The sequence below is a fragment of the Crocodylus porosus genome, unplaced genomic scaffold, assembly GCF_001723895.1.
Source record: "Crocodylus porosus isolate Cpor-Errol unplaced genomic scaffold, CroPor_comp1, whole genome shotgun sequence".
In the NCBI taxonomy this organism is placed as follows: Eukaryota; Metazoa; Chordata; order Crocodylia; family Crocodylidae; genus Crocodylus; species Crocodylus porosus.
The window spans coordinates 13,388,571-13,413,612 of NW_017728924.1; the positions used below are offsets into that span (position 1 = coordinate 13,388,571).

General features: G+C 42.6%; 1 protein-coding gene across 2 annotated transcripts in view; it reads left to right on the plus strand.

Annotated features, from left to right (window-relative positions):
- LOC109313687 (ubiquitin carboxyl-terminal hydrolase 12) overlaps nucleotides 1-16,501 on the plus strand; it is a 52,050-nt gene extending 35,549 nt beyond the window's left edge. The window contains exons 3-9 of one of the 2 annotated variants that reach the window (XM_019540363.1): nucleotides 1,837-2,050; nucleotides 2,734-2,960; nucleotides 4,381-4,457; nucleotides 5,841-5,924; nucleotides 6,433-6,630; nucleotides 7,917-7,995; nucleotides 14,415-16,501. In XM_019540363.1, the coding sequence (XP_019395908.1) occupies nucleotides 1,837-2,050; nucleotides 2,734-2,960; nucleotides 4,381-4,457; nucleotides 5,841-5,924; nucleotides 6,433-6,630; nucleotides 7,917-7,995; nucleotides 14,415-14,516 (981 nt within the window). In that variant the 3' untranslated portion in view covers nucleotides 14,517-16,501. Of the gene's footprint in view, nucleotides 1-1,836; nucleotides 2,051-2,733; nucleotides 2,961-4,380; nucleotides 4,458-5,840; nucleotides 5,925-6,432; nucleotides 6,631-7,916; nucleotides 7,996-10,882; nucleotides 10,940-14,414 lie in introns of those variants that run through there. The other variant, XM_019540365.1, reaches the window with a different exon arrangement.
- Nucleotides 16,502-25,042: the final 8,541 nt, after the last annotated feature.

Consider the following 25,042-nt stretch of genomic DNA (forward strand, 5'->3'; position numbering starts at 1 on the left):
GGGGCGAGGAAGGGGCACCATGAAATGAGGGGGGAGGGGAGGAGCTGCACCGCATCGGCAATGTCAGGCTGACGCGGTGCGTGTGGGAACCTTGTCCCTTCCGCAGCCATTAGGAAGCTGCTGAGGGGCTGGGGGAGGGACAAGGGGTGGGAACGAAAGTAAACAGGGTTTACTTCCATTTCCCGTCGCAGCACTGCGGGCCACAGACAGTGGCTTGGTGGGCTGCATAGCGGCCTGCAGGCCATATGTTGGACAAGCTTGCTTTAGACCAACATGGCTACAACCTAAACCCCAGAAACAGTGAAGGCAAATCATTTCACAGTTTTATCTGTGAACATTTCTTATTTTAGTATAGCTGATATGAAGGAACGTGGTGATGCTTTCAGTTCCCATCTTGTCATTTTGTTTGTTTGGCTTGTGCTACCCTCCAGGAACTCAGTGGCCCCTCTTCGTATCGACCGCAGCAGCCTCCGCCCTGCCTAGGACAAATGCCTGTATCCCATGCTGTCCCTTGCCAGTCTTACCTGCCTGGGCTAAGTTTGGAAACAGTCATAACTTGAGCCAGATATTAGGATTCTTTCAAGAAACTAACTGTATTACAGTTCATTTAATTCACCAAACAAATTAATTTTACTACCACCTACACTACACAAGAAAACCCCTGCAGATAATAAAAGTGGCAACGGTAGTATCCATCTTCCACAGCTTTGAGAAAGGTATTACTAGTATGTCCTACCTCAGCTCTCATAATGAAGAAGGCTTACTTCTTAATTTCCCAGCCTGCTGGAAACTGACCATAATTTGAAACTAGCAGTGATTTTTTTTTTTTCTTCTTTTGTCTGCCCACACCAAGCCACCATCCCGGGGCTTCTTTTCCAAGACTCTTTTTTTGAGTGGGTGGCTGGGGAATAAGGAGATGTAGGGGGAGGAGGGGAGAAGCCTTTTGAGGTATATTGAATTGGGACCCAAAATGTTGCTTTATAAAAATCTTGGTCTGTGAATTTTGCCTGTTCATTTGATTCTCAGTGGGTGTCCATTCAGTGTTCTTTTCTTTCTATCTCTAGTTTGGTTTGGTTTGGTTTTTTACTTTTGGGTAAACTATTAATAGCACGATTGGCATTCCCCACTCAAACTTGACGATATCTGCTGATATTAGTAGTAATTTTTTTTAAGCAATATAAAAAACTCTTTAGCTTTTAATTAACAGCTGCCAGATAAGCTTTTGGGGATAGAGAGGGGAATGTTTTGTTGTTTGTTTTGTTTTTTAATTTAGAGCTGCCCACAAGAGCATCTCCCATAAAAAAATAAACCACCTCTTCTCAAATTAATATTAATGTATTTATTTGGGGGGGGAATCAATAGTCTTATGTTTTACCAGTAATACCAATATTGTGCTTCTAAATTAATAATTGCTCAGAATGCCAAATTTCATAAATACAGTTAGTATTACAAATGGCACTATGAAGCTAAATGTATGCAGAAAATATTTTTGTAAATACCAGATACAATTGATATACTATGTTAAATATCTGAAATCTGTCTCTCACTTGCTTCTAATAATTTGTGCTGTTTTGTTTCTTTCAATTTTCTGTCTTTGGACAGAGAACTTGTCACTTTCTCTTGAGGTTTCTCACACTATTGTGTTAGGTTTCCAGTATTTAAGATGTAATATCTTGATTAAAAAGTCAATGTTTAGTTCTATAACTGTTTCTTTATCTATTAGTCTTTGCAAAGACAGAAGGAGTTACAGTAGCAATCTTAATGTTCTCTTGTTACTTTGTAATAGACATAATGTGAAAATGTGTATTTGTTTCTTTCTTGGTTTGTTTTAATCAGTTTGGCAATACCTGCTACTGCAACTCAGTCCTACAGGCACTTTATTTTTGTCGTCCATTTCGGGAAAAAGTTTTGGCATACAAGGTCCAGCCCCGGAAGAAGGAAAGCCTACTTACGTGCCTCTCCGATCTCTTCAATAGCATTGCAACGCAAAAGAAGAAGGTGGGGGTCATCCCACCCAAGAAATTTATTTCTCGATTGAGGAAAGAAAATGGTAAATGAATAAATGAAGTACTTGCAAATTTCCATATTGGATATTTAAACTGCATATTGATATGTGACAATAACTTCCTTTTCAAGCATATCTAAATTGACTGACTTTGACAAGCTTTAGCAACCAGATGTTGAAAGGTTCTGGTCCCAATTTGTGACACAAGTTTTCCCCACTTTTGTGTTATAAGGAGAGAGATTCTTTAGGACCTGATGTCCTTGTAGGTGGGTTTTCCGCTTGCATCCATTTTAGTACAGGTCAAACACATGGTAGAATATATGCCAAGAACTCACAGTACTGCGTGTCCAGACTTCCTCTTCTTCCTCTCTGCCCAAAAGTAGTTACCGAGGGTAACCTTTTGCATTTTTGGCAGTCAGCACCCATTAAACTGGAGAGCTGAATTAACTTTTATAAACTTGCCTTTCTTGAAAAGCTGAGAATTAGGAGGAGTAATCTAGAGTGCATAAACACCACTGTTAGAGTGGTATCATGCAGGGTTTTTTATAGCAACTTCAGTCATATATCCCAAAATGATCTGAAGAGTTCAATAATAGCTGTGGCTTAGAAAAATTCATGATTATAGATGAGAGTAGTACCCATGCAGTGATTCCCAAGAGCAGTTTAACATGGCATTGTTAGTTTTAGCATATTATGCTCTTTCATTCTCCCAAACCTCTTCTTTCCAGAGTTGTTTGATAATTATATGCAGCAAGATGCACATGAATTCCTAAACTACCTACTAAACACTATTGCTGACTTGCTCCAAGAAGAGAAAAAGCAGGAGAAACAGAATGGGAAACTCCAGAATGGCAGCATTGAGAGCGAAGAAGGGGACAAAACTGATCTAACGTGGGTCCATGAAATCTTCCAAGGAACACTAACTAACGAAACCAGATGTCTTAACTGTGAAGCTGTACGTTTAAAAACCAAACTGAAAAAAAACCTTTTTTATTTGATTTTCAAAGGTCTTCGGCCCTTTTCCCTTAAGTCTAAGCACAGTTTTTCATTTATGAAGGTAGATTAAAATAAAACAATGTGTATTCTAATTAAAACATAGAAGCTAACCTATTTTATGACTGTATCAGCTGTTCATTGAAACTAATACTCATTAAGGTATGTTTCATCCATCATCCCCTTCCTGCTTTCCCTACAGCAATCTGTGCCTGGCTGACATGCGTTGGTTTTTTGTCTTCACATATTTTTTGGCAAAGTGATGGATAGTGTACATTGTTTTTATATGAGGGTAACTCACCATTATTTTACCTGTTGCAATAGCTGAATATAATAGTATCTTGATTTAAAAGACTGAATTTCTGGGGGTTGATCAGTACTCATTTGAAAACAAAAAACATGCCAGAAAGACTAAAACTAGAAGAACCAAATGACCTTTAGGCCAAAAGTGTTGTAGTTAGCCACATAGTCATGAAATCCTAGCAGAGGAGAGAAAAGAGAAATTATAAAAATGTCTGGCACTAATGCTTTCAAGTAGCTCTCAATGTTAAAAGTGTTTCTAAGTCTAAAATTATGGCTATATTCTGAAACAAGACTTTGTATAAATTCCATTATGGGGTTATTACAGACTTTGAGCCAAATTGTAATTAATGCACAGATCAGAAGATGGTTTTCCCTACTGCCAGTATTACTAACTTTTCTCAGGAGCTGAATGAAAATCCATCCTACTTTCTGCTTTTATACCCTCTCCATATTAGAGAAATATAGCAGATAATTTCCCAACATGCAAAATAGGTTGGCATCCATTTTAAGTCTCTCCAAGAGAACTCGCTGGTAAAAAATTGCCAGTAAAGTAAGCAGAAGTGTTTAAGACAATGTCTGTTTCCCTTCTGGGTCAAATCTAGGACTACTGGATAGATAGTGTAGCTAACTGAGTATGGCCCTGAGCACACACCAAATATGCCTGAGTTGGAGCACAGCCCCGGGGGTATGCAGTCTGGAGTTCTCTGAGCCAGTTACACTGCCTAATTTTCAAGTTCTGGTGCACATCAAGTAGGTGCCTGTGGGCAGGTGCCATACATATCAGATAGGTGCCATAGTGGTAGTCCCAGGCTTGTACACAAGCCCCTGAAGGTACAAGGGAGATGGAAATTTTGTGCGGAGAGGAAGGAACCTTTTCTTATATAGTCTTTTTGGGGACTGTTATGATTCAGGGTATATCTATTTCTAGAATTGTTCAAAAAAAAAGCCCCTGAGTGCATTCATCAAATGATGAGATGTTCTCATTTCTCTCAGGACCTGTGCCTTTTCAGGTGTGTTAAACCATTCTAAATCTGCCAGATTACAAGCTGCTATGATTTATTTCTCCTTATTTTTTCAAGGTTAGTAGCAAAGATGAGGACTTTCTGGACCTTTCGGTTGATGTGGAACAAAATACATCAATTACTCACTGCCTAAGGTAAATGAAAGAGAGACTCTGTGGGTATATGGAAAGGACACCAGTGCACACATTCAGAGCAGAATGCCTGGTTTAACTATCAAATTGTGCAACAGTTAATGTCCACAGCTTACTGTAAAATATTTCTGCTCACATAACAATCCTGTTATGTGTCACTTTGTCAATGCTGTAAGAAAGTATCCATTTAGTCAGATCTAATAAAGCTGCTGATTTCTAAGTATTCTTGGGTACATCAACACTTGCACTTTACCGCGGAGTAGACTAATGAGCTGCACAGGAAAACGTCACTGTCTACACACACACCAGTATTAGGGGGCAGTATGCTAATTAACTCCACAGTCAGGGACAGTACTATCTTATGGCAGAGTAATTAACTGTGCTGAAAGACTTGTAGAAGATAACTGGGCAGGGGTCAGACCCCTGGCTGCTGCCTAGCCACACAGCTCCACAGGTTATGGACCCTTGTGCCCCAGTCGGTGCCAACACCACCATCTGTAGCCTGGAACTGACTTCCTGTACTCCCCAACCCCCGACCAACCTGGGCCTGCTCCATCTAGGCTCAAATTGCTGCCATCCCAGGCACACAAATAGGTGCTGTGCTTGGGAGCGATCTGTTCTGGCTCAAGCAGCTCCTCAGTTTATTGCTTCACCTTACATCCATGTGTAGATGCACCCAGAGTGTGTTTCTTAGTGGGAAGTCAGAATAGGATGCATCTTTTTGATGGGGATTTGAAGGGCTACTTGATTGTATAAGTTTTAGCAAAGTTAACTCCATGTATTCAGAATATTTTCCCCTTCATTTTGCTGAAATGCTTTTGATCTTTGCCAGGAGAGGGTTAAATTTCTTGGGTTAGGTGTTGTTAGAATTCACTGCTCTAGAATTCACTCTTTTTTGGGGGTTGTCTGCCAATGCCTGTGCTTATCAACTGTAAGGATGCTTTGCAAGATGCACATTGAACCTAGGTTTTTAATACCGGGTATGGGTTGTAATGATGACTGAAGGTTGGGGAGTGGTTTGATCATGTGGCCAAATGATAGCTAAAGATCATGGGTTTTAATTTTTGCACCAGTACCTGAATAGAAATGTGAAATAGATAATGTTACAAGCAGTCATGGTCAGATACCAACCAGTTTATATATGCAAAGAAGCCACATTCCAGAAAGAAACAGATACCATAGGTGGACAGATGAAAGTAATAGTTGTGGCTTGGAGATGCCCTAGTTTGAAAGAGGGGACTTTTCATCATTTCTCATACAGGTTTCTTTTGCCTGATGTTAGTAGGGTAGTGGCTGATAACTAGATGGAGATGACTGAGTTTTCCTGGGTTTTCTGAGATTGACTGAGTGTTCTAGTTCAGTGTTTTTTGCATTTAATTTCCACAGGGGGTTCAGTAATACTGAGACTCTATGCAGTGAATACAAATACTACTGTGAGCAGTGTCGCAGTAAACAGGAAGCACAGAAAAGGTAAGGTTAGGTTACCCTGGAACATGATGATGTTTTCTTGGTGCCGGCAGGCACCTACATAAATATACATTGTTAATCTAGTGGTGTTTCTGAGCACGTTCTGATTGAGGGTGTTGGGCTTTCTTTTCACTCTCATAATGAAAGAAGAAATCAGTAGGTCAGTTTCACATTTCTCCTTTGTCTTTCTTACCCAGCATACTATTGTAAATCCATATTTTACACTTCTTAGTTAATAGCAGTTTGGATACAAGGGCAGAGGTTTCTTCCCTTTCACTTTCATGATGTTGATGTAGATTGTGTCTAGCACTGGCAAACATCTGTCTTGCATCCAAATGTCAGTTGTATTATAAATCTTCCCCACTCTTCCTAGAGTGAAATTGACTAGACTTACATTTTTTTGTGGCAGGAACCTTTGAAACATGCCTTCTAGCTAGATTAATTTTGGGGGGGGGGGGAAATTCAAGGGCTGCCTTGTAACATGTTTTCTCTTATGTTTTTTATGGTCCAGAATGAGAGTGAAAAAGTTGCCCATGATTCTAGCTCTGCACTTAAAGAGGTTCAAATACATGGACCAGCTGCATCGATATACCAAACTCTCCTACCGTGTAGTCTTTCCCTTAGAGCTTCGGCTTTTTAACACTTCAGGCGATGCTACAAACCCAGACAGAATGTACGACCTTGTGGCTGTAGTTGTTCACTGTGGCAGGTATGTCTCGTGCTTTTAGAGATTTAGGTTAATTTTCATGAGAATTGCACTGAATTGGTCTTTCGTGTCCTATTCTATGCCACTGCAGGAGCACTCTTAGTAACTCAGCTAATTTATTGAAAGGATAAAAAGTAGTTCAATAGTTTTAAGTCTGACACTTTTTGGAAATTGTTTTATACTACTTATGCATTTTCATAGTTTCGTGCTTGCTGGGCTTTTTATTTATTTATTTTTATTCAGCTTAAAATATGCTGAAATTTCATTCATATAGGTCTTGTCCCAGCAAAACAGGAGAGGGATCAAAAACTACAAGTGAGCAAAAGAATATAAAAGCAACTCGTTGAAAACTGTTACTAAAATGGAATTTGTACATCCCATCTTGGTACTTGATAAAAATTTCTTTAAAAAAATGGTGCCACCAAGTGGCTAAATTACATACTTCTGATATATATATTTTTAAAAACAGCTACATAATGTTGACCTCACCAGTTTGAAACTGATTTAAAACCATTGCAAGTAATATTTTGTTTTTTTTAAAAACAGTACACATAGGGAAAAGCACTTAAAACATAGGTTTGTCAGGAAAAGTCTTATACTTTTAAGAGAAGCCAGAAAAAAAGTGTTTAAACCTGAAATACCTCTTGAAAGGTAAATCTTAAAATAACTAGAAGTCTGGTGCAGTGTCTTTAGAAATATTTGAAAAGCATCCATTTGGAAAGCAGAGAATCAACAAAATCAATACACTGGTGTTGAAAGTATTAATGGTAAATCTGTGCTATACCTAATTCTGATCTGGATAATATTGTGCAACCACTCTGCTGAGGTCACATTATTGCAGTGGCAATTTGCTCAGATCCCAACCTTGCAGGTTTTTAATGCAGAAGCTAAACCTACCCTCTAACATTATACGTGTGTTCATTGTAATAACCTTCAACCATGGCGCACACAAATGGATATAGGGAGGATTTTTGTTTTGCCAAATGGCTCGGGAGCTCTGCAAAGCTGCTGTCTTGTAAACCTGGGGCTTTTTCAGTGAGTCAGCAGTTTTTGCTATTTTTAACACTTATGTCAAATTTAATTTCTGATATTTTAGATTTTTCAATACATCTGTTAAAATACTTTTATTTCTATGGTTTCACTCATTTATTTACTTAGACAAGCTTTTATTTAAAAGTAGGGAAAGCATTAGGCAAACATAAAATAGCTGTTGTTGTCTGGAATATTATATAATTTTCCTTTTGAGGAGAAAAGTTTAACACATCATTGGTCTCCCCTTTTTTTGGCAGTGGTCCAAACCGTGGACATTATATCACCATTGTGAAGAGTCATGGCTTTTGGTTGCTGTTTGATGATGACATTGTGGAGGTAGGCATGCAGGCTACTTTTTATGTCCTGAAATCTATGTAGATAGCATGATTTTTTGGCTATATGCAAGGGTTCCTTTTTTAATTTCTAAGATATTACTTTGTATCTGTAAAAGGATTTTTAGCAGTGGCTGTACAGAAGGTTCTCAAAGTTCTGACTTCCTCAAAAGTAAGTTTGTGTTTTACAGAGAGGCTTCTTGTATGAATTGCCTGGAGAAACCCAAACCTAACTGAGGGCTGCATTGATGACTTGGCAGAAGCCCTCAAGATTATGGCTCTACAGTCTAAAATACCCTATACAAGCTATAACTTCAACTTTAGGGGTGTAAAACACTAGTTCAGTTTTTCTCCACCTCTTTTTTGCTCTATCTCAGGACCAATAACTGTACCATCATGCTGATTTTGACAGCATTTTGCTTTTATGTTGTAAAAGGAATTTAAGAACCATAGAAAGTGAAAAACATTTTTGGCATATAACTAATATAGATACCGAATTACCCATATCATGTTTGGACTTTTAGCTGTAGTGTATGTAAACATGTTGGTAAAACAAGTATTCTGTACTTTACAGAATACTTGACCCATAAATAATGTGCGTCTGAAATGTACACGCTTCAGATAGAAACACCATCTTACACCTGACTCCTACTTATCATGTGGGAGTTTTTCTTTCTGCCTGGAGATAAACTTGTCTATAATCTTTAAAAGTAGATGTACAATAGCCTTCTTACTGTTTTCTTTCATTTATTCTCAATCAGTGACTTCCACGTTATCTTTGTCTCTGGACAGAGTAAAAATTCTCATTATCTGCAGATACTGACATTTTTTTTGGATCTCTCCAAGTGGAGAACGGTTTGAGCTTTTGTATGTATGCTGTTGTGTTTCAGGCAGTAAACTTGAGGAGTTATGACTAGGAACACCCTGTTACAGATTTGTTTGAGAGATGCCCCTTTTTTCCTAATCTCTTTCTTACCTTAGTTATGGTTTAAAGTAACTTATGACATTTTATTGTTACAGTACCACCTAATTGATTTGAAAACAGCACACCCTTTGTGTAAGGGATTCCCTTGAGTCTGTGCCACTTTTGGGTTAGAAATCTAGTTTTTCATGTTGCGAGTAAGGGAAAACTTTTCCCCTTACATATGCAAGTCAGTTTCTGTAGAACTAATTTTCATTTCAGAATGATTTCTTTCCCATGTAGCTCTGAAGGCAAAAGCTTGAAAACCTGAGGGTTGAGGGGGTTTAACACAGTCTGGTTCAATCTGCTGTGAAGAAGGTAACGATTCCTACCAGACTTTGTCCCTGACCAGGGCCATCCCTACAGGGAAGCGAATCGAGGCGACCACCCCAGGCCTGCACTATGGGGGGCCTGTGGACAGTGCCATACAGGCCCCACTGCCACCAGTGGCCACGCCCACCCCTCAGCCCTGCACAGGCTGATATGCCTCATGCCCTGCACGACCCTAGGGACAGCTCTGTGCCTGACCTTTTCTCACATTTGTCTTCATATTTGCATTTGTCTGATAAATACCTGACTTGGAAGCAGTTCTCTCTTCTGTCCCCCCTACAGCACCCCATATGTGCTTATGGGAATCATCCTAGCTATGGAGATGTAATGGTCTCTGCTACTCTGCTTGCTCACATTTCAGGCTGCTAGAATAAGGATGCCTTTGAAGCTTTGTCTATTCTACCTCTCCCCACCCCCTCATCCCTTCTTTGGTCACTTTATATGAAGTAGCTCAGCTCCCTACTGCTGCTTTAGCTTTTCTGAGCAACAGCAGAGTAAAATTGAACAGATTCCTCTCAGGTTCATAGTTGCCCACAGGAGTTTAGATATCAGCTCTGAAGCTGACCCAAGTAGTTGCACTTTCATGCTACTGCTGCTTGACATCATAGAGCTGCTTCAGGAAATAGCCCTGCATCAGGGAGCAATTCTCTTCCCAACTGTGAGACCTAGGAAAGTAACTTAAACATGAAGATTGGATTCTGTAGTTGTCATCATAGGACTTTCCATTTGCCAAAGGGAACTTCCTACTTATCAGAGCAGAACATGCAGAAGGATTTGTACATGCTCTAGAGATTGTCTTCTACATGTGAACCAAACACAAAGTGAAACAGATAATCTGTCAGTACACTCCTGAAGTTGGGTCCAAAACTTCTGTGCTTGCTCATATTTTTTTGAAGTAGCAGCAGAGCAATGGGGAAAACTTTTATCCCTTACAGTTTTACAGTAAACCAGAAGCTTTATTGCACATTTGTTATAAATACTATGATTAAATACATCTGAAATGTATATAGGGAGCTGTTTACTTTTACTTGCCTGAAGTTATGCCACATGCCTGTGAAAGGGTGAAGGATCAAATTTTAGGCAAAATGTAAAGTTGGTAAACATTTAAATATATGTAAAACTGTGTATTGCAGCATGCAACAAATTATCACATCAAATGCAGAATGCAAATTGTTCAAATGAAAAAGCATGCAAAGCCATCTGGCTCGAAAGAGCTGTAGGTAAATGTTTGTTTCCTGTACTGGTAGCTGTATAAACTATCAGGTCAGAGTAACAGTATTGTACCACAGTGGCAACTTCTGTTTGGAATGGAAGGAAAAGTATCTATCCAAATTGGGTTTCCCAAATCATGATGGAAAAGTCAAAAGAATGAATGTATAGACTAGTAAAGTATGCTTGGGTAAGAGAGAGCTATTACTTGGAGGTTGGAAGTGGTATCAAAGAAAAGGAATTGTTTGTTGTGGACTAAAAATAATATAATAGTGTGAAAACAAGCAAAGAAGTACTTGAGCTCAATAATAAAAATATCCCTTATGTCAGGTCAGTTAGGTATAGAACAGTCTCCAAGAGAAACCTCAACCAGTTTTCACTTTAAAACTAGACTGGACAAAACTCTTGAGTGTGCTGTGGGGAGCAGTCCTGCTATGGAAGGGGGAACAAAAAAAAGGTAATCATAGTTCTTTTCCATCTCCAATTTGTTGTTCTGTGAATAGTGAAAGTCAAAAAGAGTTAAGAGATGCAGCTATGCTACTGAAGAAACTAAAGAGCAACTGTGGGATAAATGAATCTTTAAGAACATTTCTGAGTTCTGTTTAAAATGCTAAGTTGTGAAAATAGATTTGATTGCATGGTAAGTTAGTTAGCGGTTAAATTTAAATAGTGGTAAATATTTACAGAACTGCCTGACATGAAGTCTGGAGAATAAACTGTTGTGATTAGTTTTTTTGGGGGGGGGGTTCTCTCATGAATCCTTCTCTGCAGTAGTTTTGTACAAGGCTCTGAGAGAGTGTTTTGGAAAAATAGAAGACTTTTTTATATACCTCTTCCCAGGACTTCAGAGCACTTTGAAATGCCTGCATCGAGGACTTTTGGATTTTCACACCATTTAGTGTCATGCATGTCCTTGTTTCAACTTGCATAATGTGTAATTCCATGTTGCATATGATGCATCTTTCTGGTGACTTATTGTATGTATGTGCGTGCGTGCACATGTGTATGATGCCCCTTCCCCATAATGCTTAAACAAGCAGGTTACATTACACATTCTCTTCAAAACTGAGGATACTGATGCTTTGGTTTATATAACCAGCACTTTCCACAGGTCATGAAAACAGTTGATGACATTATGGACCTGTGTGGGCAATGTTCAGAGAGCCACTGAATTCATTCCTCCTGTGTGTTAACACAGGAAGGAACAAGTTGGTTCTTTCTGAGCCTTATGCACACATCCACACTCCTAGATTCACCTGTGCACTCTGCATTTCCTATACTGAAACCTCCTGGAAACTGGTTGTGGTTAGTATTGTGCTGGACAGTCAACCTCAGTATTGTATGTGAAGCCTCATTTTTACCCAGTGGTTCTAAGAGGAAGGGCTTTGGGAGTCCCCTTAGCTTTCTTGAGTTGCTTTTCTGTTGGCCACATTTTCGTTTGTGTTGAACACTCCTGTTTGCTGGTACACTGTAGTTGTGACTTTAGTTTGCCCTTTTTTTATTTTCATTGGGCCACCTCTATTGCCTTAGAATGGCTGGCAAGCTAATAACCTTCAGGTGACAGTCTCTGTAATGTGAAGATATTCTTGACAGTCCTACATTTGTAATGCTGCTTGTGCCTTGTTATGGTATACCTACTCAGGCATGTTCTGTGCCACTTTAAATTTTGAAGGCTTCCCAAGGACCTGAGGCATCTGGCCTTGGACAGACCCCTCAAAGTAGGTAAAATGCAGTTGAGTTGGCATTGAGCTTTTATCCTTTAACATCAAATTTGTACGATTCCCCAGGAACTTCTGGTATGAGAGAGCAAACATAATCCAGGTAGTCTAAGCCCTGTGTACCAGTGCTGCCTGCGTACCACTGCATGCTTTTTTTCAAACTGAGCAGAAAAGATGGGAAGAGAAGAAATGGCAATCTTTTATCCTAAATATTCGACTTCATGGCGCTTTGGGTTTAGAATGAAGATGGTATTGATGCTGACACTCAGTCATATGAAATACTGTGCCCTTTTGTTGCTGAGGAAACTCCTTGGCTGAATCCTAGTGTGGTGCTTTCCTTTCCCTTCTTTGTTTAAACAGAGAATGTTCCTTGCTAATCCCCATACCATCCAAGGCAGAATTTCTTCTTTGGATAAGAACATGGGCTCTGTGGCACCTCAAGGTCATTTCTGCTGCCATTTGGATTATCATTAAAGGTCACCAAGCTTTTTTAATGTCTCGTATTTGTCTGGTTTCTAAATCTTTTGAGGGGGGGCATAGTAAAGGAGACTATGACATCACTGGTAGTAAGTAGTCTGTCGTCCACTCGCATTCGGGCCACTTCAGCCCATTGCCTCTTACCTCTGTAGGTTCAGTACCCTGTGACCTTACTGATATTTTAAAATACTAAAGGAGATGTATTGCCCACTGAACAGCACGAGTCTCATCACAACCACTTCATTTCAGTGATTCAGCCATGGCCACTGAAGTGAGAATCAAATTCAAGGTCCCTTCATATTCAGTCTTGCATGGGATTAGGTAACCAGTTCTTCCTGACTGTCACTTCCCAGTGCAGCTGCGTACCAATTAGCAATGGGAAACAGATCATTGTCAGAAGAATCTCTTAGCCCCAGGAGATAATGATCCTGCAGCCTTGCCCTGCTGAGTATAAATTGAAATGCTCAGTTCATTTTTCTCTGCAAGTTTTTCACAACTTAATTTTATGTTTGTTTAGGCAAGAAATTATACCTTTTGTATTGAAAAAAAAAATCATTTCACTATTAAAAGAAAAAATTCCTTGAGGTCCCTCATATGTTCTGCTGCATTGTACCAAAATGTCCCAGAAAAAACAGTGAAGTACAGACCGTCAAAAAGCCTTGGCTGAATTGATTCAGTCTTCACAGGTTAATCTAAACTTTGTAGACTGAACCAATAAGTAAGTGAACAGACATTTGCTTTTGATTCTGGAAATGCAGTCGCTTGCTTGCAGTGGCCCAGGCCAGAACTTGAGGGCCACTGGAACATACCTCTCTGCTCCTCTGGAGTGGACAGCTTGGACCAAGGCTAGCCCACCTGCCCTGTGAGCGGGGGTTAGCAAGGGTGGTGCAAAGCATCCTGGGATGCTGGGGGCCTCTGAGTTGACTTGAATCTGGAAGGGATCAGGGACAGGAGTTCAGTAAACCAATTTAACCTAAATCGGTTAAGTCTGATGCTTCATCCATCCTGATTTATCTTAAACTGGTTTCAGCCACTTTGAAAGCAGTTTATGTGCACTGAACTTCTGTTGTGTTACATATTTGAACTGGTTTCTGGTCACTTATACTGATTAATGTGTAACTTCTGTCCCTAGCCAACAAGCCCAATGCTGACATTCTCATGCAGATCACATAAAAAATAGAGATTGAAGGTTGTAAGCCATAGATGAGTAAAATCTATGTATTTTTAAACCTCCAGTAACTATCTTGTGTACAGCAAACACCTTACTTAGGCTGCATGTTGAATTTGAGAACTTTTTCTCTGCACTACCAGTTATACACTGGATATATTTCCTTCAGTCAAAAGCTGAATGCTTTTCATTCCCATACGCAATGTGTTTGGGTAGGGGAAGGTAACTGCACTGAGTATAAAGGGCTGAAGGGTGAAAATATGTTGAACTTTTTTAAGAATAGGTCTTCACAGATCCTCTCTTTGTGTGGTATTACAACGCGTAATTTATTGTTTTGTTTTGTCCTGTAGGCTTATAATTTATCCTCATTTTCTTTTACTTTTCAAAGTGAAGTAGGTGAATAATCTATTGAAAAAAGTGCTAGGCATCATAGTGTATTAATGCCAGGTAGCAATCCTTTCTTGTAACTGGCTGAAGGTGGCAGTTAAGTTGGGTAAGGGATGCATGCTAAGTGTATGTTTTTTAGTGTTTCTAATTTTAATGCTTTTGTTGATTTACAGAAGATCGATGCCCAGGCCATTGAAGAATTCTATGGGTTAACATCAGACATTTCCAAAAACTCAGAATCTGGATATATCCTCTTCTATCAGTCAAGAGACTAAGATGAAAATGATAAATGTGTACAAATAAAAAAGGGATCAAGGTTATGTCCAAATAGGACATCATGGCGACAGCAGAAACAATTCCTCATCGTTGCTGTAGGATCATGAGAGATCCAGCAGGGAGAAGAAAGGTTTACCTCTGCCATTTCTTGGAGGATTAGTGCTGACTGCCATAACAAGCAGAGCTTTTGCTCCACTTTTCTTTCTGGGCTTTTTTTTTACGTGCTATCTTCCAAAATCTGTGTTACCTCGACTTGAAACCAGGCTGCTTATTTTGTTTGAGAACTGAAGAAAGGTTTTTAAAGTAGCATCATAGAATTCTTTTTTTCCATTCAATGTTGGCCTGAAGCCATACTTTGGTTTCTATCATCATCGTTTTTCTGTATTTTAGCAGAATGATTTCAATATTCAGTGTCAGCTGAAGACATATTTTAGAATATGAGCTGCAGCTGATTGCTGGATATTTTTGGTGACTCAGACATGAGAAACAGTACAATGCTAAGACATATGAGAAATACTGAGTATGTAATTTTTAAACGCTTAGACAAGAGATCTCTGCAGCACTGTAAATTCCTCAGTATGTATCATTTTGGTTTTAGATAACACTAATAGCACCCTGTTTTATATATTTTTAATTCCTTCCTGCAGAAGATGTAAATGTTTTTTCCATATTCAAACTAATCTTATTGTACTTTTTACTTTTTTTAAAGTGGAAGTTTGTGAATTAAAGCTACATTGCTGCAGATTCAACAGGAGAAAAACAACAAACAAAAAATGGTCCAACTTTTAAAAGTGCATGTCTGGCAGCCAGTTGTAGAAAGTTTAACATTGCAGTATTTCTTGGAGCTATGACACAAGCCAAAAGTGCCCTCTTCTGAAACAGCTGTTCAGCATTTCATTCAGTGTATAGTAAACTGAAGCAACTAGGATGGGATCTATGCTAATACCCTGAAGCAGCACTAATTGTGAAGGGTTAACCAAGGGAAGCATTTATTGACATAACTAATCCAGTTGTTCTTAGTCTTTTGAAATAATGGATGTTTAAGGAAGGAAAAAAAAAGATATACCTACATTTCCTTGCCAAGTGTTCCCTCCTCATCTGTTGGTAATGTTAGTTGTGACATGGGAATCATTGCCCCTGAAAATGCTCTCTGGTTTGTTGTGTTTCTATAGATCTTGCTTAACAGGGGGAAAGTACATTAGTCTTATGAAGACTGAATGGAGGTAATTATCTGTTATGTGTCTGTGTATATGTGTTATAATCTCAAGGATAACTAGACAGAAAAGATTAAATGGAATTTATAAGAGATCTGTGAAAACCTTATGTAACTTCTTTTCTTTTCTGTTAACTGTGCCAAAGCTTGTCACAGCTGGCTCTAAACCATGAGTAGAAACTGATATTTTCCTTTCTTCGTCTTGTTAGGTAACATAAAAGCTGTCTTCTACCTTGTTGGTCCTGGTACAGACATCTGTAGTACGTACCTGTGATTGTTATTCATTGAGGACATTTAACTTATGCAATCTGTGGCTTGTACAGGATTTAGAATATTTTACCAAAATACTGTCCTCATGATGACAACACATCAGATGCACACCATTATTTTTGATGGCTGTACTCCTTCTCTGTTCCCTTTTGCAACCAGAAACATCCTGCTAGCCATGCATTCCTCTCTTCAAAGTGAAAATTAGTAAACCATGTTGTACTCCAATTGAGGACAAGTTCCATTCTCTCCGCACACCTCTTCCCGAAGATAAAGTATAGACATCTGACTGTTGATTTTTAGTATAAGAAGTGGTGTCACTTTCAGAAGCATTATCCGTGACAGCAGAACCTTCTTGCCTTTTTGTCCCTACGTGTGTGAAGATTGCTCTTGGTTGGGAATCTTCTTCCCCTTGTTGGCACACAAACCCAGCGCCCCCCTTGTGGTGGCACTAACAGAAGTCTGTCATTAGTGAATCAAGCAAAAAAAGAGAGCACACTGAGTTTAAAAAAAAAAATCTCAACAGTAAATACAAACAAATAACATTAGGACATTAGACACGTATTTTGTATATCTGGCGATACATTTTTACAAATGAAATACCTGATTGAGAGAGAATATTGAAAGATATATACTATAGATTAAAAAGACCTGTTAAAAGTGCACTTTTGCTACAGATTTATAAGGAAACTAAATGGAATTAAATTGGAAGAAAATGGTGTGATGTAATTCTGTATAATAAATGACCCCAGCTGTCTCCAATAAAAGTAATGTATGGTCAAATGCACAAGGTGTTTTTCTTTTAAGGGAGTGAATCTTGCTCAAAGGTGAAAAATAAAGTGATTGGTTTGTATCACCCTAGTTGGGGGCCTTTCTGTTTTATTCTCTTTGTGTTGGCTGGTTTAGATCTTACTGGTGGTGACTTATAACTAAGAAGCTCTCGGTTTCCCTGGTCCTTTAATTGTCAGATTTGAATCCTGTTGACTGCGAGTTGTTGGAAAGGCTGTATGAGTAAAGGGGCTATGAAAGTCCTCTTAGCCCTTTCCATGAAGACTCTGTAAGACATGGCTACTGGAATATTTTGTTTTGCTCATCTGGTGTAAATCCAGATGAAAAATTGATAAAATACATGGCACAATGCATGTACTTCACTCTTTCCAGACAAAAATACAAAGGTCCCTCCTTGATCAGTTTATACAAGTTAACCACTTTGTTTGATGGGAACCCTTGATAAAGGATTACTCAGATGAGTAAAAGTTTATAGAACCACAGCAGACAAAATTTGAGTACAATGTAAGCAAATGCAACTTTGGAAATGTCATCTCTCTTTTAAGACGCCTTTAAAATCCGAAGTGCACATTAACTGTAACCATAACCATGTAACCGTGTATTTTACACTGGGAAGAATGAGTTCAGCTATTATTGGCTTCAGTGGGAAATTTAGCTCATTTGTACATGCAATGAATCAGTTCCATTTTGGTGTCAAATTAATATGGAATGTTTATATCTGATCACGATAGGTTCATGTCTTGATTCACAGCATGTTTCTTCTGGAATAACTCCTAGCAAGATTCTGCCACCTTAACTTGCACTTGGTAGATTGGTTGAGAACTAAGCCACTTCCATGAGACCACTCTAGAAGAAGAGTACCACTCAATGGGCACATCTACGCATGCTATTACTATGCATGAATAAACTCTGGAAGAATAAGCTCCAGAGTTTATTCATATGTAGCATGTGGAGGCAGGTCAGAACAACCCTGGCTGGCAGGGGTCGGCCTCCCCCTCAGCTCAATGTGCTGCAGAGAGGCTGGTTGGGGCATGAGGGAGCTTCAGTAAGGGGCTAGCCAATAGGCAGCCTCTCCCTAAAGCACCCTTGTGCCCCAGCTATCCCCTCCAGTGTCTACATGTGTGCTTCTGTGGTATTTTTTATTTCACGGCAGGATAGAACTTTTATTTACAAGTATTATCTTGCTGCAGAGTAAATTAGTTTATTCCAGCCTACTAGGGGTGCGTGTGCTGACGCTGAGATGTTTACTGCACAGCTAATTGGTCAACTGTGCAGTAAATCCTTGTGTAGACTCACCCACTGAGAGCAAGAGTGGGAGACCCTAATCCTGTATTTGCTATTCCTCATTTATCACTGCCAAATGTGACAGAAAATTCCCCTCATTTCCATCGAACTTATAGTCCCACACTCAGGGAAGCGTCAATGCTGGTAGTGACATCCTTCTCAGCAGCACTATACATCCCAGCCCTGCGCAGCCACAGGCAGCCCTCCAGGTGGTGGAAATGTTTGCGGGGCAGGCCAGGCTTGCCCCCCACACCATGTAGCTGAGGGTCCTGTGCCAGGTGCACAGGTTTGCCTTGGGCACCATTGCCAAGAGCAGCAGCAGGGCAATGGTGGGTTGGACACCCCTCGGTCTGCGCAAACATCTCCTTGCACAGTGCAGGGGCATGAGTGGGGGCGTCTACCTGAAGACTCCTGCAGGGCAGGCAGGGGTACAGGCAGCTCCTCCTTCCAGTCATCCAGGAGCCCTACACCTGAGCCCAGGTGCCATGATCTGGGTGGCAGCGCAGGAGACAGGCTGGCCTGCAGGAGGAGTCAGGGGCAGCAGGGTCTGCATCTGCAGCAGCAGGTACTGGCAGAAGCCTGGCCTATCCTGCCCTGGGAATGGGTCGGGGGAGGCAGGCTACCTGCAACCGGAATCCAAAAGCCTGCCGACCCTTGGAGTGAGTGGGGACAGGAAATTTAGCTGGCAGCCACCTGGGCCCAAGCCTGCCCACCTGACTTACCATGGTTCCTGGGCACCTGTGCATGCCTGACCCCTGATCTGAGGCCAAGCAGTGCACAGCCCTTGATATAGAGCATCTTATCTCCAAAGTGTTGCAAGTGAACACAAACAGCTTCTTTCTCATGTTTTTACAGGGCCTGCAGCTGCACATGAGGAAGAGGCCACACTTGGCAGCTGGGATGTACCTCAGAGTTGCTGAGACCCTGTGGATTCACCAGCTCTGCCAAAAGAGGACCCTGGACTGGATCCTCTTCCTGGACCGTCTGGTCGTGACATCGGAGGAGCAGCTGGTGGATGCTCAGTGGGCAGAGGACATAGCCTGCAAGGACAGGTGGCAGTTGGAGGATGTGGCCTACGAGGGTGCATGGGACTGGCGCAAGGAGGTGTGGGACCAGGTGGACTGGGAATTGTGTGTGCAGCTCCTGGCTCTGGAGCATGAGCAAGTGGAGGCTCTGTGGGAGCAGACCACAGTGATGGGTGGGGCAGTGCCGACTATGGATGATGACCACTGGGTGTCAGACACCATTCTGACCTTGGCAGTTGCCTTCATGCTGCTTGCTTCCTGGCCCCCAACCCTAGCCCTGCCTGCCCCCTGGCAGCCACCCATCACCCAGCAGCAGCCAGGAATCCCTGGCCCTAACCCCACTCCTGGACCTGTACCACCCATCCCTGCTGCTCACCCTGGCTCCATGCAGGCATGAAGCCAGAGCTGCCTGAAGTGGGACCAGGACTGCACACTGGCCCTGCTGTCCCTAGACACTCTGCTAGAGGAGAAGCTACCTGCACTGAGAAACCACTGGCCACCGTCACCCCTGAATGAGCCCCTTGGCTGCCGCACCTGCTGCAGTGTGCACATCAGTGGGGGAATGGCTAGAGGCTTGGGTGCTGGTCACCTGTCCCAAGGCTCTACCCTCTAGGCACTCCCACCCCTTGGTCCCCCTCCCAGGGACATCACATAAAGGATATTGTACATAGTTTTCACAGAGAAGGTTTTTTATTGTTTGGAGGAATGGAGGGGCTGTTTGTCGAGCAGGGGCTCTGTTGGGGAGGGAGTGGGAAGAGGGCCTCTGGTTGATGTGAGGGGATTAAAAACTTGTTTTTCTGAGATGTGTCTGCAGTGAGCATGTTGCAAGAGGGGTGGGGGGTCCATGGGCAGTGATGCAGGGAGTGCTGGAGGAGGTGGACAGCCAGGGCCTCCAGCACCCAGTGCCCTGGCCCCTGCTGGCAGGTGTGCAGCTGTCCTGGGGCCTTGGGGGGTAAGGGGGGGGTGCTGCTGCTGCCTCAGGTGTTTTTTCCACTGCCAGGCATCCTCCACACATTGCATTTCCTGTGCCCAGGCCTCACAGAACAGCTCCCCCCGGCAGGGGAGGTTGTTCGCGATGAACTCAAGGTGGGCGGTGAGGGTGTGCCAGTGGCCCTTGAGACGGCCGAAGGCAAACTCCAGCCCAGGCAGTGGTTACAGTGGGCCTGGCAGGAGTCCAGGTGGCTGGTGCAGGGCCACGTGATCCATGCCAGAAGCAGGTAGGCAGGATCCCAGATGTGGAGGGGCGGGACCACCACAGCACCCAGCTGCACGTCCAGCACCTCCAGCACGAAGCGCCCGCTCTCCACCAGGCCCAGCAGGCCACAGTTCCTGAAGACATGGGCATCTTAGGCACTGCCCACCCAGCTGGCACTTATGTGCATACAGCCCCATGGTGGTCCATGATGGCCTGCAGCACCACGGAGTGAAAGCCCCTCCAGCTGTAGTAGGAGCAGTCTCCATGGGGTGGGAAGGTGATGGAGATGTGGGTCCCATCCAGGGCCCTGATGCACTGGGGGAATCCCAGAGCACAGAACCCCACCACCACTGCCAGGGGGTCGTGCATGTGGAGCATGGTGTCCCCCAGCACGTCCTGGAGAGTGCTGCACATCTCCAGGATGGCCTTCCTAGCAGTGGCCTTGCCCACGCCAAACAGGTGACTGACACTGCAGGCTGGTAGGCATGGCTAGCTTGAGCAGGATGAAGGACTTGGTGGTCTGTGGGGAGGGACAGCCACATGGCAGTGTCCTGCTGTTCCAGATGTTGCCAGAGCTGCTCCAGGAGATCCTGGAAGGTGGTCTGGGTCATCCTGAGGGCCTCCAGCCACTGTTGGTTGTCCCAAGCGTGCTGGACGACCTGCTGCCGCTGGTCCTGGCTGGCCTAGCTGGCCCATAGATGGAGGGTCTGGAGGCCCAGGAGGGTGAGGAAGGCCCCGGCAGTGGCATTGTGCAGCCTTGTCATCTGTGCACCAGCCAGTTGGACAGGGTTGAGGTGTCAGGTGTGCAGCAGCAGCCCTAAGACAGCATGCAGCAGTTGGAAAGGCGGCTGCTGCACGTGGGGGAGCTGGGAGGTGGCGGTTGGCACGGCGGGCCAACAGGGTGAGGGCGTTGGCCAGCAAGAGCCTGGGGTGCTGATCATTGCTGCCAGGGGTAGGGGCAGGGACAGGTGCAGCCATGGTGTGGCGAGGAGAGTGCTGTCACGTGCTGTCCCTGCATTGCGTACACTGCTCCTAGCAGCAAGCGGGCTAGCTTTTGAAAAGGGCTGGAGCATGGAGCTCCCCCAGTGATGGCCACGGCCCATTGCAGGGGCCCCAGGAAGCAGGAGCAGACCGTCAGCCAACCCGCTCCTGCTTTCCTGCGTGTGTAGATGCCTGCCCGACACCGCTTACTCATAAGTAATTTACTCACGAGTAAACTGGTGCTGCAGCAAATGCATTTGTAGATGCACCCACTAGCACTTATTAATGAAACAATTGCACAGAGTATAGATATTATGGGTTATACTCTGCATTCTTTTGGTCTTTTTAATAGGCTGTTCACAAAAATGAAAAAAACATACTTTATTGCAAGAAGCAGTGCCTTATTTTGACCCAGCTCTGTAGTATATTTAAAGATTGGGTGCTTCAGCAGGGCTTTTTGATGCTTTTAGCTAAAACTGGGTCAATCTGCTATTAGATAAAAGCACCAAAAAAGCCCCACTGAAGCGCCCAGTCTATACAGATGTCAGGTGAGCTGGGTCCAACTAAGATGCTGCCTCTTCTGAGCATATGCTGGGCTTGGCGCTAGAATGCTCTGAGTTTGAAGTGCCACCTTTTTTTTTAACATCTGCAAGCAGCCTAAAGATCAGGTGCGGCTGGTGAACTTGGAGACAGGTGGAGCAGGTGGAGCATCACACTATCCTCCAGTTTCAAAATTTTTTAAAATTTTATTTATTCAATGTTTGTTTGTTTATGAAACAGTGCTACAAAACATAACATGTAATATTTTATGTTTATCAAAACTAAACCCCCCAGCTCCCTGGCTGCAACCCCCCACTTCCCCATCCGGTGTTTCTACTGCTCATGTGCCACTTGGGTGGTAAGGAGAACATCTCAAGGTGCTTACTGCGCATACTCAACTTTTTGTTGTGTATGCGTAGTAGACAAGAATAATCACTGATTATGTTACTAGCAGACAGAAGCAAGAAAAAATTATCACTTTTGTTTATGTTGTTAATTCAACTGACACTGTTTTAGATCCTTCCAATTAATGATACCATTATTTTCATTTATTTATTTAGCTGACGCAGCTTTTGTGTGTCTTTTTGGAACTGGTGGGGCAGTGCCCGAGCACCCCCTGTTGTCCAGCTGCCACTGCTAAAGATCAAACACTTCTGCAAATTAAAATACAAGGTTTATATTTTATCCTTAGCCATTTATTTTTACCCACTCATCTTGCAGGGGAGCGTGCTGCAAACAGAAGTACATTAAGCCTACTCCACAAGATTACACTTAACTTGTACTGCAGTAGCAGTGCGTCTCATAGCTCAAACTCCACTGTGCTAGGTGCTGTATAAACATGACACAGTACATGACTGTTAGACACTTTCACACCACTTCTAACCTGTCTGCATGAACTATGAGGCAACTGTAGACTAGAGCTGATGCAGTCATTTATAAGCTTTGTTATTTGTGATATGATAGCACTGAAAGGCTATAGTCAGGAGGGAGGCTCTGCTGTGCTATCCAGGTGAAAACTGTCTTCCTCTATACAACTGCTGATAGAGAGGGTGTGTGTGCAGCCAGAGTAGGCATACCGGAGCTTGCCATCATCTAACAGTGAAGATATAGCAACATAACCTGTACAGGGTCATGGAGACACTGAGCCATGTTCTCTGCTTACTAATTGCACGGAAGGACATGTTACGGCAGCTTTGCTGAGTTTGTTACCCGTGCTAGCTGTATGGCTATGTTAGGGTCCATGTACCTTAATCACACTTTTGTTTGGCTGTGTGGGCCTTCCCTCAGAGAACAGGGGGAGAGAAGATGAGCATAATATAAAGGAAGTGTCATTACTCAAGCTACTAGTGCTGTGCCTCTTTTGGTGCTTCTGAGTCATGTATAAAAGCTTTTTTAACAGAAAAGATCTAACTAGAGTGGATGTCAGCAATTCCCACCAGGTGCTAGCATAGTTTCTAGTCATAAATTAAAAAAAGAAAAAATAGCTATTAAACCTTGTCCAGGAACTGCTACAAACTGAGCAAAAACTGGGCTTAAAAGATATTATCACACAGAACTTCGGGCAAATCTTACTTGACGGCTGGGGCTAGAGCACGTGGAAGAGGCAGTTGATACTACTAAGGAGTTTGGGGAAGTTGTGATACCTCTAAGGAGCTGCGAAGACTGAGACCAGTCAGCCCTGTTCCACGGCTCCTTTAAGGGAATGAGTATTCAAGAAAGCAGCAGATTAGCTGTGGAATAGGGGTCAGGTAGTAATTAGGTACTTACCTCCTGAACATGCTGTTGTGGGAGGAAGGGAGAACAGGGCAGCATGAGGAGATGCTTGCCAGAGTAGCTCAGCCCTGAGGAGGATGCCATGTTGGGTCCCTCCTTCAGAGGGAAGGAGCGTGCGAGTCCAGTGCGAGTGTTTGGTGGAGGGGGCTGGAACTTGGATGCTGCTGGGCTGGAGCAGTTGTAAGACGGGGGGGAGGAGGATGCTGAACCTGAAGCCATGAGAGGAAGGAGTTGGGTCAGGAAAGAGACCGTTTGTAAAGGATTTCAAGAACAGACATGAGAGGTGCTCTGGGGCCTGAAGATATTACTGGAAGAACTAAGGGAGACCTGAGGGCAGAGAGCCTGCAAGGTTACACTGGACTATGGGGGAACATGGCTTGGGACAGAGCTTCTGTTATAGACCACAAGGCTGGCAATATATTTTTCAATAGAGTTTGCATGGATTTGGTAATTGTTACTATAAGTCAACAAGGTTCTTTGGGTAAATGTGATATCTTTTATTAGACCAAGTAAATAGTTGGAAAAATTGTTCTTTGCAAGCTTTCGGGCACAAACACCCTTTTTAAGGCATAGGGAGAGTCTGCTGTTGTTTTGCATTCTCCTGGATGGAATAGAAACCAATACGCAAAGTGCAGGTCTGTGAAAATGCAAATGCATGGCAGTGAGGATCAGAGGCCAAGGTAGACAGTAGGTGTGAGATGAGGAGGGGAGAAGGGGGGATGTTGAGATATAGAGAGGTTACTTGGGGTTATTGATGGCAGGCAGGTTATAATGTGGCATAAATCCAACATCTATATTTAGCTTGTGATTTTGTGTATCCAGTAAATCTATGAAGTGAAGTTCATAGATTAATCTACAAAAGGTATTTTGTAAATTCCTTTTGAGGATTAGAAGTGAGAGATGGGAAAGAGAGTGGTTGTCTTGTGAGAAGTAGGCCCCCACAAGTAATTGGGTAACTGGGTATTTCTGTCTTTGATAGATTTCTGGTGTGCGTTCATTCTGGTGTGCAGTTTGTTGTTTGGTTTCTCATACATATTTTCCAGCAAGACATTTAGCGCACTGGATGAGATGTATTACATTTCTGGAGGTGCAGGTGTAAGATCCAGGAATGGTGACAGTTGTGGGATGTAGTTATTGTGGGAGTGGTGGAGATGTGTTGGCAGGTTTTACATTTCTTGCCCCAGCATGGTCTCGATATATTCAGTGTGTTTTGGGCCATAGGAAGTTTGCTTCTGGTGATGAGACTGTCGAGGTTCAGTGCTTGTTTAAAGGCTAGGATGGGTGGTTCTGGTGATACTGAGGTAAAAAAAACTCTCTCTCGGTTCGTTTCTTTGGAGGCTCATTGAATAACGATCCTTAGGCACACATTGTTGGTGAGACAAAAGGTATATATTTGCAAATAGGGTCAGAGGGAGAAGACAAAAGATCAAAACCCTCTGCCCCCGGGAGCAATCATTA